Below are 15,270 nucleotides of genomic sequence, written 5' to 3'. Positions count from 1 at the left end.
TGTAAAGAATTGCCCTCCTTTACCAGCCCGACATGGCCCTGTACTGTCTGATGGTTACACTCTCTTGAGTTGTGCTGAAAAATAGGTCCTCTTCATTCACCCAGGGGTGAACCAGTTTTGTGAAGGCTTTCAGATAAAAATTAAACAGGTCTTGAGGAGCAGATATTGGAGGGGATGTTGGCAGACAAAGCAATGAGTCAGAGAAAACGTATCACAATGTATTGTAGGCATAAATTATCATAAGCCTTAACTTTCTTGTTTCAGATTAAATACTTCATGGAGAAGACTGTTATCACCTCCAGTATTTTCTTTCTGACTCAGTGTTGTCAAGGTGTGGTAGTGTTCAAGTTCAGGCATAAGCATTTGGCTGTTGCTGAGCAGATCCTCTAGGAAATACTTCTTCTCAGTTAAAAGAATAACTTCAAAGGAATCAATTACCTGTTAGCTGACAGGACAATGAATTTTTTGTCTCTCAGTCCCAAACATATATATTTCTAACTTTGCATGCATCTGTATATTAATATATTTGCTGTATTTCTTCTGACACTATGATACAACGTCACAGAAACAACAATATATGTATTCAATTATGTATTCAAATAAAAGTCTAGTCCCGAGAAGCTTCTCCACCGAAGTTGCCCCTGGTAAATCCAGTGTATAAACATGGAAATAAAGCTTCTGAACAGCTCTGGAGAAGACTCCTGAGTGCCTTAGGTGCTATAGCTGGTAAAAGCCTCATTATCTCTTACCTACAGTGTGCTATGTGATAATGGTGCTGGACTTATCCAGTATCATTAAAGACCTAATGAAATTACTGTTACTTTAGGTTGTTGGTTGGTTCACCGTGGAGTGGCTATCCTGCTAACAGAACTGGAGATATCTATGCGTGTCCCGTTGGCACGTCCAAAACCACGTGTAAAAAATTGAATCTGCAAGGTAGGTTGTAACAAATAATGTCTTGCTATGGTTGTTCAGTTTTTCCTTGTTTTGGTACCAGGCTAATCTGTTTTATGAAATCTTTTCTTATCTATCTACACAAGCACAGTCTCTGTCATGTTTATGTGTATGTGAGTGTGCTGCAAGGATTCGCTGCCAGCTGCTGGTGAGACCCATGTGTGTGTGGGTGAAGTAGGTGCCTGCCAGTGGAGTCAGGTTGGGCTACAGTTCCGCAGCCAGTTGGTGCTGGCTGCTGGAGCCACTGGGGTCTCAACATCGGCTGCTGGAGCAATTTGGGTCTTTAACTTCCAGCTGTGGGTTGGGAACAGTTTGTGTCCCAAAACCAGCTGCTGGGGGACAGAGCTCAGTGTCAGCAAGCTGGCAGCTGGAGTGGGATCATGGTCACCTGGTTGGGGGTTCCACAGCGAGCTGGCAGCTGGAGTGGGATCATGGTCACCTGGTTGGGGGTTCCACAATGGTATGCCCAAGGGAACTTGCAGACATGGAGTACGTGAGGGGCAGGTGTGCGTGTGAGCACAAGGAGCAAGCTGAGCGAGCTGGTGAGTAGGGGAGCCATGGTGCAGACAGAGAGGCCATGTCATTACGTGGGGGATCTGCAAATGTGCATGTGCTTGTGAAGCCATAGTGTCGTGTGTGTGTGTGTGTGTGTTTTCCTGCAGTAGTGACCTCCTGCCTCCGCCAGCGCAGGAGGAGCACACCCCATACCTTGTCTGTGGCACACCTGCCTTGTCTGTGGCACTCTGTGTGACCGGCACTGTCAGGGCCCTCTGTGTCTGTGTGTGTGTCTTGGATATGTGATCAGTTTCACTACTGCTGCCACATTCCTCAGCCTAGGCAGAGGCCCCACATCCCCAGGCACTGGGGCTGGTCTTCCAAGGGGAGGCAGGAGAGTCCTGGGCCAGACCAGCTGGACGAGGCCACCATGGTCTTAACATAACTCTTCTTACATTCTCATTTTGAATAACACTGAGTTAGTATATATAATATTATATGAAGTCTTTTCTGCCTCTTTGTTTTCAAACTGAGTATAAAATTGATACTTTTGAATACAATAAAGATATGGGGCAGCAGAGCGTGCTGAGATGCTTACTTTATGTTTATTTGTGGTGTGGTACCACTCCTTCCAGGTTTTTGTCTAAAGCCTGATACTGGATCAGAGGAGTCTGGTGTCCTGAGGAATGTAACAGCAGCTGCTCAGCTGCAGCTACTTAGCCAGGCAAAAATACTCAATAGGTAGACCTTTTCTTCCTCTCTTTTGTCTTCGTTTCTCTTGAGGACAGATACTCTAAATGGCTATATTTAATTCATGTCTATAGTTAATCATTAGCAAATTTTTGACAAAGATTAGCTTTCGTTTCTTTTGTCTCAGAATTTTATGCAGCCACTTGGAAAAGGTGTCTTAGATTCTGAAAAAGCAAGCTTACAGAAATGAATCCTAACTTACTAAATTGCTTCTACATATTATTTACTGTTCTGTTATTACTTGATCTCTTTTTATTTCAGCTTTAATAAATATTCCAAATGTGACTGAGATAAAGAAAGACATGAACTTTGGCTTGACTCTGATACAGAACTCACAAACTGGAGGATTTTTGGTATGTATCAAAGACCTATTCAGTACACACCATGTGATTGCTTCCCACAGGTATTCTAAGTACAGGGCAGTCATTTCCACATGCTCATTACATTTTTCAGAGACATGCTTAGTCCTGTTGGAAAGGTGCTTAAGAATTTCACTGACGGTTAACAACTTTTTTCCGCGTTTCTGATCTAAGTTCCACTCTGTTCTTGTGGCAGTGCTGTGCCTTTAGTTGAAAAGAACAGCTCCTATCTCCCTACATGTGAACTCTCCCTTCTGTACTTAAGACCCTACATCATTCTCCTTTTTTCTTTGTTTTGCAAAACAAAACCATTGGGTATTTAAGTGTCTCTACTGCAAGTGCTTCTTGTCACATATCTTTAGGCCCTATTTGCTTTGCATGCTGGCTGCATGCTAATGGTCACCCTGCAGTCAGCCTGTGCCGGATCCATTTGCTCCTCACTCTTACACTCATTGGCTGCCAGTTTATGTCTGCGTTTCCTAACATTAGTCCTTAAGGGCAAATGTACACCCTTTTCTTACATTCCACTTTCCAAGTTCCTTAGTTTTTGGTATGTGATCTGTCAGTTTTCCCCTGCATTAATTATGCATCTTAAGTTTATGACTGTAACAATTCTAGCACATTAAAACTTTTCCATTTTTTTTTTTAAGTGAAGATCAGCAAAGTTTATTAGAACATTTCTATTTTATGGTTCAAGATTAACATCACAGTTTTCAGTTACCACTAATACAGAGGAAGACTAGAACATAGATAAATGAGATTGATCTAAAAAGAAATTTAAGTTAAAAATAACTTTAAAGACTAGTAACTCTCCTCACCTCCAGCTTCATAGTTGTTGATATAGATAATTTATTTGGTACCTCTCACCTGTGTAAATATCCATGTTTTCCAGTAAATCTAGTCATGCCCCATGTAGCAGCTATAAAGATCAGATAATGTAGATATACTTCCTTTCTCTTGTCTAGAAAATCTGCCATCTTGTCAAATATCTTAGGGTAGTTTGCTGTGGTCTACCACCAGTAAACCAGTGTATGATGTAGCTCATTTTCCATTTACTTTTGCCTTCAATTATCTTTCTTCAGTAATCTTGAGAAAAAGGTAATGCTCTTCACTGTCTCTTCTCGTCCTGAGTAGAGATGTTCCATTTTCTCTTTTCCAGGCTCCCTCTAGTGGACAGGGCAATCAGAAAGTATGTGTGATGAAGTTCCCATTTCTTTCAGAACTGAGAGGTCATGTAGAGGTTATGTCTTTGCCTTGAGTTCCTAACATTATTTTCTTTTGAAAAGAAAACCCCTGCCCGCCCCCCCCCTCCATGTCCTCATGATGAAATACTGTCTCAGCATCTGTCTTTTTTATCTAGGTACTTCTCTAAAAATCGTTCTAGTATCAGAGGTGTGGCTGTCATGCAACCAGCTGGTTGATCCAGCTGAAAACTTTTCTTTTTACAGAGATAATTTTCAGCGAAGATGCAAGATTCTTTTCCCCAGAAGGCAAAGAAACATGTAGCTGAGGGGTATGTGAGGCCAGGGCCACACTTGTTTTAACTGCAGCTAAATAAGACCGTGCATACTGTGAAGCTGCACCCATACTGAAGGTGATGGTGAAGTGTAACTTGTAAATATTTTAGCAAAGTGAATTTCCCTTGGGAACAAGGCTTCTCAAATTAATAAATGTGCATGTGAGCACTGATCACAAAATTCTTCAGTCTGCTCACACTACCAGTACTTATCGGACATAACCACAAGAGCAGCTCTCTGCATGTTTGCAGCGACATGCACGCTCATGGCTCTGATGCCACCTGCTGGTTAGTGGAAATACTGCTCTGCATGCTCATAAGCAATGTACAAGTACCAACCCTAGTTTTAAATCAATAGTTTGTAGAGCAGGTAGTTTAAAACAGCACAGGTTGTTTTGCAGACCGAGACATGCTCCCTAGATGTTGTAGCTGTGCATGGTCTGGAGGGGCTAGCTTGCCAGTGGCCCTAGGATGATAATGAATAAAAAATCTTTTTAGTGAGGAAGTCTATCTGAGAGGTTACATTGTCACCATGATTACAAGAGATTTGGCCTGATAACCCAAGAGGGCTTTTCTGACCCTATATGCCTGTAGTCCTGCTTATTGTGCTTTTGTGTATGGATATGGTGAGACCAGTATTTGTTATTTTCATAATTTCTTTTGTTGTTATTTTTAAAGACTTGTGGTCCTTTGTGGGCACAACAGTGTGGAAGCCAATACTATGCAACAGGAGTCTGTTCTGAAATCAGTCCAAGTTTCCAGATCCTAAGAAGCTTTTCTCCTGCTGTTCAAAGTAAGGCAATGCGTGCAAAATAGATTCAATTAAAAATATATGTATATAAAGTGAAATCAAGATATGTTGTGTTGGGGACTCTTAATTTGGGATTTTTTTTTAATGTATGTGCAAACAGCAAAGTCCCATGATTCACATGTAAGGACTGACAAATCGTGATCCAATGCTGATATGAATATGGATTCACTCCTCTGAATTCAGAGGCATTGCACCAGCACATGTTCAAAATCAGCACCTGCTTCTATTGAGGCTGCATTCTGGCAAAACCTTCCTGATCTGAAGTATTGCCTGTATGAGACCTAAATGTGCACCTCTGGATTTAGCCAAAGTGTTGTAGGCATATTGAGACTGAAAGTTTATTTAATCTCCACTTCTTATTTTTGTTTTAGAGTGCTCCTCTGTCATAGATATTGTGGTGGTTTGTGATGAGTCAAACAGCATTTATCCCTGGGATGCTGTGCGGGCATTTTTGAAAAAATTTGTACAAGGCTTAGACATAGGCCTCGACAAAACCCAGGTAAGTCAAGGACATCTTTGAGAAAGACCAAGGTAAAAAGAAAAAAAATTAAAAAAGACAATGGGTTTTATTAGTAATTTTAAGGAAAACCAAGTGTGCTTTAGCATAACTACATGACCTCCCCCAAAGCCACGGATTACGCAGTTGTCCTGTATCTTTCAGTATTGAGGTTTTTATCCCACAGCTAACTTATTTGAAAAGGGATTAGTAGTTTGATTCAAAGCATAAACCAACTGAAATAGAGGTCTGGGTTATATCTGGTGGCATCAGATCTCTTTCATGCAGTACGTGTACAAGTGATTAAAATGTAGCCTGTGAAGGTGTGGAAAAAGTAGAGCAGATTTTTTTATGGGCTTTTTATATGGCTCTTATTTGCCAACTGCTGGGTCTTTAAAATAGGAGTTTTTCCTGCTGGTTGCTATCTGATCTTTGAGTTCTTTTTTCATTTGAATTTGGTTATGGTAAGGAAAATTTTATTGCTTTTTTTAAAAAACATTTTGTCTTTACAATTGTCCATTTTCCATAAACAGTTCTGAGAACAAAGACTGGGGCACTGGAAATCTTTCTCCCAAAGGCTGCCTTCTTCCATGGGCAACTTTGGAATGAGGTGCTTAAAAGCTAGACTTCCTGCTCAGTCCTTTCTGAATCTCACCTTTAGCATCTTCTCTTTTTTTCTTTCATACTAAATGTGCATCTTAGCATATGTCTCTAGCGTCATCTGTATTAAAAATAAATAGGGTTTGCAGTGCTGTCAAGTAACTAATCTTTTGGATTTCCTTAGAACAGATAAAATTGAAGTGCTATGAGCTTGTATAGTTTTTGCTATTTTCTCATTCTTCCCGGAGCTCCCTGTATTATTGCTATCCATCAGCTCTTCCGAAAGTAACCAAGCACACATTTAATGCCTGCTATTTCAGATAGTTTGCATTAACATATTGTAGTCCATAATAAATTATACAAGGTGCAAGAGCATTTTAGCTTTCTTTGCTTTCCAAAAGTGTTAATATTAATCGTTTTTATGTATGTTGAAATAAAATTATAACCCCATGTGCATCTGCAGGTCTTTTACTCCAATCTGTCAAATATGTGAGCGTCATGATTCTGTGCCACTGATTGTAATGCATGATAATCTAACATAATTTCTTTATTGCATAGGTGGGTTTAATTCAGTATGCTAATGATCCCCGTGTAGTGTTCAACTTAAATACATATCAAACAAAGGAGGAGGTTGTTAAAGCAATGGAGGGAACGTATCAGAAGGGAGGAGATCTAACTAATACTTTCAAAGCCATTGACAATGCAAGGTAAAACACATTGATGATTACTGCACAACTATTATAACTTACCTTACAAAGCAATGCACACATCCTGAATTTCATTTCCACTGGGAGTGCACATTCTTGGAGGCTCTGAGGTTCCCAGTGCCTGGCAGCATCTGTCAGGTACATTTACAGTGCCCCATGCAGAACAGTAAATGGATATGTAAAGTAGACTTGCTGAAAATCATGTCTTTAACCATTGGGTTAACCTCTACACTAAAGTAGTTCTGGTACCCAACAGAACTGTTTGGGCTGTCACAGATACCTAAATGTGACAGTGCATCAAACACCGTGGACAAGTTCTCAGGAAAGATATATAACAGTTAAAAGAAGTGGATTCAGTGAGACTGGTAATATTTGTGTTTGCAGGTCAGGCTTTGGTTTATTGCAGAGAGGAGGAAATCTCTTGCTGTTGTCAGTTTGTCACTGCAGCACTGGCAGCGTAAAAAAAATAGGAAAAACTTAAAACTGTATACTCTGATTCTGAATACATACATAGACCAGGTCTGTTTCTCAATAGGGAGATGCTATTTTGCAGTTGAATCAAGGACAGGACTCTAGGCCAAAGTACATGTTGAATCAAATGGCCTTGAAAATCCTTTTTAGGAACAGCCTTAGCCTTCAATGGAGTCAATATTTCCAGCAGTATTGAGAAACCTATTATTAATACTTTTCCCCTTTTGTTTGAACTTGGAGAAGGCAATTCCTGGGTAATCTGGTGTTAAAAAATGTTAATAGTTCTGACAAAAAAACATTTGTACAAAAAAATGTTGTTTTCCGTGGAACATACGTTTCTATCAGAAATACTACCCAGTTCTACTTGCTCTTGTTTTGTTTTGCCTTTTTTCTACTTCCATTATTACATTTCTGATGGCTCTTTGAGCAGTGTTTTTAGAAGTTATCAAGTGCATAATTGAAAGTTCTTATTGCAGATTTTTAATTTCCAAATAAGAAGCACTACAGATGTACCTTGTTCCAAGACAGTGATGGACGTATTCATTACAGTATGTATACCAAATTCCATCCATTATAAATTGACATCTGATAAATCCAATATTTTATAACAGACATTATGCCTTCTCACCTGAATCGGGAGGACGTCTGACAGCCACAAAAGTAATGGTTGTTGTGACAGATGGTGAATCACACGATGGTTCCAACTTGAAAACAGTGATAGGTAAATGCAATGAAGACAATATAACCAGATTTGGCATTGCTGTAAGTAATACTATAATTATCTATATCACTGCAATTTTTGAAAGATCATTTTGTTGTTTATGTATGGAAGTGCATGTTATATGTATATCTCTCTCTATATATATATAAGCTGTATATAATGCATGCATTGTTACACTGGTGAGACTGAAACTAGGTGAAATTAACCTTTATGAAATACTGAAATACTGATCTTACACTGTCTGAAAAAGCAAAACCAGTACTACCTGAGCAACTTAAGTGGTTTTCTCCTTTGTCTCTCTCCTTTGGTTTATGTATTTTTTCTGAAGTGAATTGTGCCTTGTATAGGAATACAGTCAGAGAAGCGATTCGGTAATATGAATGAAGGTAATTTTTTTATATGTGTAGAATATTTACTCAAATAATACAGAAGGAAATGGAGTGACACCATTATTTCCTTCACTTTTCTTATTGTGTTCTTTTTTACCCAAGGTTTTGGGATACTTAATCAGGAATGAACTTGATACTAAAAACCTAATTAAAGAAATCAAAGGAATTGCTAGTCATCCAACAGAGAAGTATTTCTTTAATGTGTCATCTGAGGCTGCACTACTAGAAGAAGCAGGAACACTTGGAGAGCGCATTTTTAGTGTAGAAGGTAAAATACTCAATGACTCTGCAAAAATAGGTCAGGTTGCCCCAGTTTGATGAGCTAAGGATTTTATTTAGCTTCACCTTAGTGTACTACTGTGAAAATGCGGGTCAGCTGGAGTTGTGGGCAGTTCCCCAGGAGGGCTCTGACTTGCAGAGGTGTTCTCACAGCTATCTCACCCATAGTGAGCCTGAGCTTCAAGTTAGTTTCTGCAGGTTGCAGGAAATATCACCCAGTTGCTGAAAAATTCAGTCAAGTTCTGGGCTTCAGGCATCCACTGAGGGCTTGTCCATTTGTGCCTAAATGTATCTGGAGCTATTGCCACTGGAGGAGTAAATCTATCTTTATGCTTGTCAGACTCACCTGTGTTTTTCTGCTAATGCTAAGCAGTTGTGATTTTTAAAAGCAAATTGGAGGACTAGGTTACTGATTACAGAACAGAAAAGCTACAGTAATGCAATCTGTGTGGCGTCTACCAGGCTCTATCTTTAGCATCGCCCATAGTCCTCTGTATACTGTTTGGAGAAAGGTGCTTTTGAGGCAACTCAGAGGCACTTCGTACCCATGAAAGCCGGCTTTTTAAAGTCAAATTTAGACTATCCTTGGGAGACTTGTGACCTGTTCTCAGCCCTCCATAAGGAGCTTTTCAACGCTGCAACCTTCCTGTGCTCAGGATGAAATCTTCCCTCCTTTCTCACTTCCGTCTATTCTTTATGAGGCCCACGCTGCCAGTCAAGTCAAGAGGGGGTTGGGTGAGTTCCCCCTCTTGGGTTTTTGGTACACCCATTGAATTCCAGTTAGCTGACTCTCATCCATCTAGCTTAGGAGGTATTCCTACACGTCACAGTATTTTCCAGGACAAATAGAATGGTTTTATTAGCCTTACATGATAATAAATATACATTTGAAAGTTGCGAAATATGGTTGTTGAAGCTGCTGATTTCAGTGTATTACTATATTAGTGCTTCCTAGGAAATATAAAAGGAGATTAGCCACAGTGACAATAATGTGCAGACTGATTCAAGTCATTTTTATCACCATCTTCTACCTACTTTTGGAAAAGACTTGTAGCATCATGACTCCATCTTACCAATTTGCCATTAAATCTTCAAAATATTCAGTTTATTAGCTCTCAGATTTCTGTTGTTTGTAAAAAAAATAACATACAATCCCTATATAGCTACACTCAGAGGAAGCAATATTGGGTGGTTCTGTAGGATTAACCATAAAAAAATGTTTGTTTTACCAGGTACAGATCAAGGTGATACATTCCAAATGGAAATGTCACAGGTGGGCTTCAGTGCGTATTACTCACAAAAAAAGGTATGTGAATTTAATTATTCAGTGATACAAATAGCTGTAATTACATAGATGTGAATGCTTAAAAGGGCAACGAAATAAGAGTAATGAAACACAGTGACCGTTGTTAAGATTTATTTTTGCAAGCAAGAGAATGTCAGATTATTGTCTTTTTTTATTTGAATACTGAAAAAAACACTTCTAATAGATGCTGTATATCCCTAAAATGAAAAAGTATACATGAATGTGTGAAGTTGAGTAATAGTTTCTTTCATGTAATGATTTTGAGATGTGTTAATCCAATTGTTTCAGTGATTTCTGAGTTCACATAGCATGAAAATCTCAGTTGTTACAAGTTAATATTTTGTAGTTGAATTCAGTTCAGAGGAACTGGAATAATATTGTAAAGCTGGTATATTTCTAGGAGGTCACAAAGATGTAAAGAAATCAAGTCTGAAAATAATTTTTCTAATATTCCTAATGTTAATAATATTTGTTTAAAGCATATTTCACTTCAAAATTAGAAATAATAATAAAGCAGATATTTTTTCTTGCTGATCAGTTTTAAGATTATCTTCACCAGATAGGTCCTCTTTGTAAAATTCAAGTGTGGTTCAAGCAGCTTTCAACTGAAAATACAGGGGGATTGTTTCTTTCTCTTAAAGATTAATGAATTAATTAATGAATAAATTTTTAAAAGTTCTCTATATTTGCAGAAATTGAAGTTTTAATTTACCAAGCACTTGATGCTAGGAAGTAGCAAAAGTTAAGAAATATTTGGGGTTTTCTTCAGGAAAATTACACCTGCTATTTTTACTGCAGTTTTCTATCACAGTATCTCAGTTCAGTAAAGAATTTTAATAACGTGAATAATCTAAACTATGTTTCTTTTATGTGTACAAGTCTAAGTTCAAGTATTTCTGTATTAAGTGTTCCCTATAATCTACATTAAGTTGCATTTTAGATTCAACTGGTCTCTCAAGGACTTCTCTTGAAAATACACTTAAACAATGAAATTTAATATCTTTTTCCATCAGCTTTTGTGTGCTACTCTCATTGCTACTTCTTTTAGCAAAAAGGGGGGTTTAGATATTTCTTACAGTTTTGTTTGTCTGATCCTCAGCCTGCTGAGAATCATGAGTGAATAAAAGCATAGGTTTTGCAAGCCCATCCCCAGGGTGAACAGGTTTAGGAAATTATCACAGCGCTTAAATAAAACCTTGTTATCTGGAGTTGCTGTGCCTGTAGAGCTGGTAGAGCAGTCACTTATCCTCTTGCAGTACAGGGGTGCTAATCCCTTTTAATAGGGCAGTAAAGTCCTGCAGGTAAGTGGTAACTGTAAGCAGCTCCAGTCAACTGCTTGTGGTCATTAGACTGTACATCACTGCCTTAAACACAGTTGTGTAGTAAATTACATCTGGTAACTTCAGCTTCCCTCACACTTCTTCTGAAACAGGTAGCTCTAAAATGTTAATTTTTATTTTTTAAAGGGTGTTCTGCTCTTGGGTGCTGTTGGGGCCTATGACTGGAGTGGAACAATAGTTCAAGAGTCTTCAGGCAGAGTCACCACCTTTCCAAGCCATGTGTTTGAGAAAATTCTACAGGACAGAAATCATAGCTCTTACCTAGGTAAGAGGCTGAAATATAAATCTCAAAATGTATCAAACCTTTATTAAGATATTAAAGAACTTGGGAAATTCTTGTCTAGCCAGATTCCTGTTTAGAACTGATTTGAGAATATGAAAATAATTTTAGATCCAAGAAGATTGTATTTACTGGTCAACAATTAAATTAAGTCTTTATTCTGTTTTTAAAACTCTTATCTTATCCATGTAGTAAGCTGAAAAAAAAAATTAGTCTTTGTCTCAGAGACATAAGAATTCATGGGATTTGAAAAAGCTGCTTAGTATATTGTACTGATCATTATGGGTAACTTCTGTTTTGGTACTTGTATCTATTTCCCCAATTACATGTGGACAAGATGCTGGTTGACTTGCTGTCATTTCATCTGTGCTCCTTTTTGGCCTTTTCCAGTTCAGTTCATAGTTTTAGGAATATTGCTGTAGTTTAACAGAGGTCTTATTTATAACCCTCATATATTTTTATGACACATATTTTTGTGACCCTATAAACCCACTCAGTTTTTCTTATTCATTAAAATGTTTTCTGCAAACCTACAACATGCCTGCTTTTCTAATTGATCCTTGAATAATGCTGCTACATTTAGCACCTATGACTTTCTTATCCTTGAAGTTATTTAATGAGATCATATTTTTGCAGCTGATGTGCTCTTTTCTCCATGGCTTAGCGTCACTTGCGTCCAACACAATGAATAAATCTAAACCTAACCTAATGAGCAGTAGGTCTTTTGCAAGTGTGATCTTTTCAGGCTTTCTATTCTTCCCTTTTCTAGAATAATTCTGAAAAGGTCAGGTCATTTCCTTTCAACACTTCACAATGAGGCACTTTCTAGATTATTTGCCATAATCTTTTTGGAGCAAACAATGTTGTTGCCTTTTCTGTCACTTCACTTCCATTCCCCCACAAAGAGCTCTCCGTATTAGGTCTCTCTCACCAGTCTGGGGGAGCCCAAGCTAAAGGGCTGCTGGCACTTCAGAGCTTGCTAGATTGGCCCCTGTTTTGCTCTACACCCTTTCACTTCAAACGGCTGTATGGTGTATTAATTAGGAACATGAGGCCTTAATTTGCAGAATAAAATCTTGGTTGTTGTTGCTCATTGAACTTCTAATCTGTAATGGTTTTCTCTCCCTAGAAAAACGGTGGCTGAACAGAAATCTGAATTAGACTGGTACATGTGATGACCAAGGCATAATGCTTTTAGGCTGTACAGCTCGCATTGTCTCACAGCTGGCTAAAGACCTGGATATTCTGCTAGTTCAGCTTAAACTATTGTCTTTAGAAAGAATTATTTTGTTTTCCTCTGTTAAAAAAAAATGCTTTAATTAAACTGCAGAAATGTAAATTATGTAGCAATGCTTGCTTTATAGTGCTAATACATTTAAAGTATTTGCAGGTATTAAAAGATGTTTCCTGAAAGCAAATAATGATAGAATAACGAGAATGAGGATTAAAATGTTCAAGGCAGTTGAATCAGCCTAAGCCCTTCAGCTGACAAGCTATTATATATATATAGCCTGTTGTAGTCAGCCAGTACACTGGGCTGCGGTTTGGTGAGCTGTGGGAAAATGCACTGCAAGCTTTGCAGAAGCTAGGTGTTCCTTCCCAGTTTGAAGGCTGGCCCAAATTTTCATCTCATGTTTCTTTGCATTTCTTCATTCCAAGAATACTCTTTACACTCTTTTTCCTGTCGCTTTCACAAGCATGGTATTTTTGTGGTCTGTGTTTCAGTGAATAGGCTGAACTATTGTCCATGCTATTCTACAAACCTGCTTCAACTTGATCTGTGTGTCATTGTTCTCTCCAGAAGATGATTGCAGATTTTATGCATATGTGACAACTTCCTGTCTGGAAGCACCATTCTCTGTGGCTAACATACCAGATCCTCTGTGCCTTTATGGATAACGAAGTGACAACTTGCAGTGAATGGACTCTCACACATGTTAAATGTTGGCTTCTCTCCCCAGGTTATTCAGTTGCTGTTCTCTCAACTCAGAGCTCTGTCTATTTTGTTGCTGGCGCACCAAGATCCAACTACACTGGAAGAGTAGTGGTTTATGATGTTGACAGTGATGGTAACATCACAATTGTCCAGTCCCAAAGAGGCGAGCAGGCACGTATATTTTGGTCATGAATGCAGATTTTGCAGACGTCTATTCACACAGCAGTAAATTGCAACGCATTTGTTCTGAAAATTCCTCTTTTTTTTTTTTAAATGCATTTGGAATACACTTGAACTTTTCTCTGCCACTAGGCTATTTCAATGAGGTTAATTGTAACTCTTAAACAGTGTTTCAGGAAGTCATGCAATTAGTGGTAAAAAGTAATATACAAAGCTAATCAATGTATCATTCTGTCAACACTTGAATTGGGAGAGCATCAAGGGGGCTCCACTCTGCCTGAAAAGTAGTGAAGTAGATGAGATCAAAAGAGAGATTTGGGTGTTCATTCTCTTTTCTCCATTTGGAAAAGAGCAGCAAGTTCGGAATGGTTTAGGTTTTGTTTGTTTATAAGACAAATCTGAGAGTAAATCAGAAATTGGGTAGTTTAATGTACCAAATTTTATACATAACTAATATACCTCCCATAGCTTATTCTCTGTTCGCATTCTTGTTGACAAGTGGGACAGCCCTACAAGCAGCTACTGGGCAGAAACAGTGGACACCTGATAAGGACGTGAATTCTTCAAACACTGGAGTATGTTATATAGTTATTTCATTACAAAGAGCAGTTTCATTCATTAGTATTGAACTATGCCTGGATGTAACTTTTCTGAGTAAGGTGCTAAAGCATTATGCTTTACAAAATCCACAAACAAATATGACTCTCTTACTGCTGATTTCAGATTGGCTCCTACTTTGGCAGTGTGGTCTGTTCATTGGATGTTAACAGGGATTCTGTGACAGATGTGCTGCTCGTGGGTGCACCAATGTTTATGAATGACCTGAAGAAAGAAGAAGGGAGAGTATACATGTTTTCAATCACAAAGGTAAGAATGGCACTGTAGCAGATCTGGAATCAGCTTCCTGCTTTTCCATCCGTGATGAGTGCTGATTTTTTCATTTGCGGCTGGAGGGATTTATTTTTATTCCATGGACTGCAGTTTTACCATGGAAAAAGCAGTCCAAACTGCAGTAGTGCTTAGCAGCAGTGTCTGTTCTGTTAAATTGTAGAGTGATCAGAAGAGCAATCCCTGGCCCCACAGCGAACTGGCACAGCAGACTTGCTTGAGCTGGCATCGCTTAGGGCAAGCTTCTTTCAAAGCAGACTGGCCACATGCATGCTAAAAAGCCTTTGGCCCTAGACTCATCAGGGCCTCTGAGTCACTATTGAGTGTATGTTTTTCAAAGGGTTTGAAGTATTTCAAGTGGCTTTTTTGGAAGGAAAAACAGAGGATGTTCTTTCTGTGGGTGTGGCATAAGGGCAGGCGTAAATGGTGCCAAGGCTGCCTGGTTGGAGGACCGCAGGCAGAGCCTTTCCCAGTGCAATCTCATCCATTCTGCTTTTCAGGAGCAGCTGCAAACTTTCCCCAGAACTGCTTGTGCATGTAATCTGGGAATGAGCCAGCTGGAACAGACTGAAGTGGAATCACTATGCAAGTTAGGAGCTGAGCACTGTCAGGGGCCTGCTGCTCTAGGTGGCTCCCTGGTCCTGGTTTTGGGCACTGTACTAGGCACTGTACACAAATATAGCAGAAGGTGGACCATTTCTCTGAAAAACTTAGCTCAAGGCTTTTGCTAATTAATTGTTTGCCATTTGCTTTTGGCAAATCTGTCCAACACCTGACAGTATTCCCAAAACC

At 38.9% G+C, this 15,270-nt stretch overlaps 1 protein-coding gene across 2 annotated transcripts in view; it reads left to right on the top strand.

Moving 5' to 3' along the window:
* The window catches only part of ITGA2 (integrin subunit alpha 2), a 66,894-nt gene that overhangs the window by 26,324 nt on the left and 25,300 nt on the right, over positions 1-15,270 (top strand). For both annotated transcript variants that reach the window (XM_065860275.2, XM_065860274.2), the window contains 11 exons: positions 827-936; positions 2,461-2,552; positions 4,753-4,867; positions 5,257-5,384; positions 6,540-6,688; positions 7,771-7,921; positions 8,372-8,537; positions 9,781-9,854; positions 11,321-11,459; positions 13,436-13,581; positions 14,314-14,457. In XM_065860275.2, coding sequence (XP_065716347.1) covers positions 827-936; positions 2,461-2,552; positions 4,753-4,867; positions 5,257-5,384; positions 6,540-6,688; positions 7,771-7,921; positions 8,372-8,537; positions 9,781-9,854; positions 11,321-11,459; positions 13,436-13,581; positions 14,314-14,457 — 1,414 coding nt within the window. The remainder of the gene's footprint in view (positions 1-826; positions 937-2,460; positions 2,553-4,752; positions 4,868-5,256; positions 5,385-6,539; positions 6,689-7,770; positions 7,922-8,371; positions 8,538-9,780; positions 9,855-11,320; positions 11,460-13,435; positions 13,582-14,313; positions 14,458-15,270) is intronic.

Source organism: Patagioenas fasciata, chromosome Z (assembly GCF_037038585.1).
Source record: "Patagioenas fasciata isolate bPatFas1 chromosome Z, bPatFas1.hap1, whole genome shotgun sequence".
In the NCBI taxonomy this organism is placed as follows: Eukaryota; Metazoa; Chordata; class Aves; order Columbiformes; family Columbidae; genus Patagioenas; species Patagioenas fasciata.
Note: the sequence above shows the minus strand (reverse complement) of the source record. Positions and strands in the feature narration are given on the sequence as shown.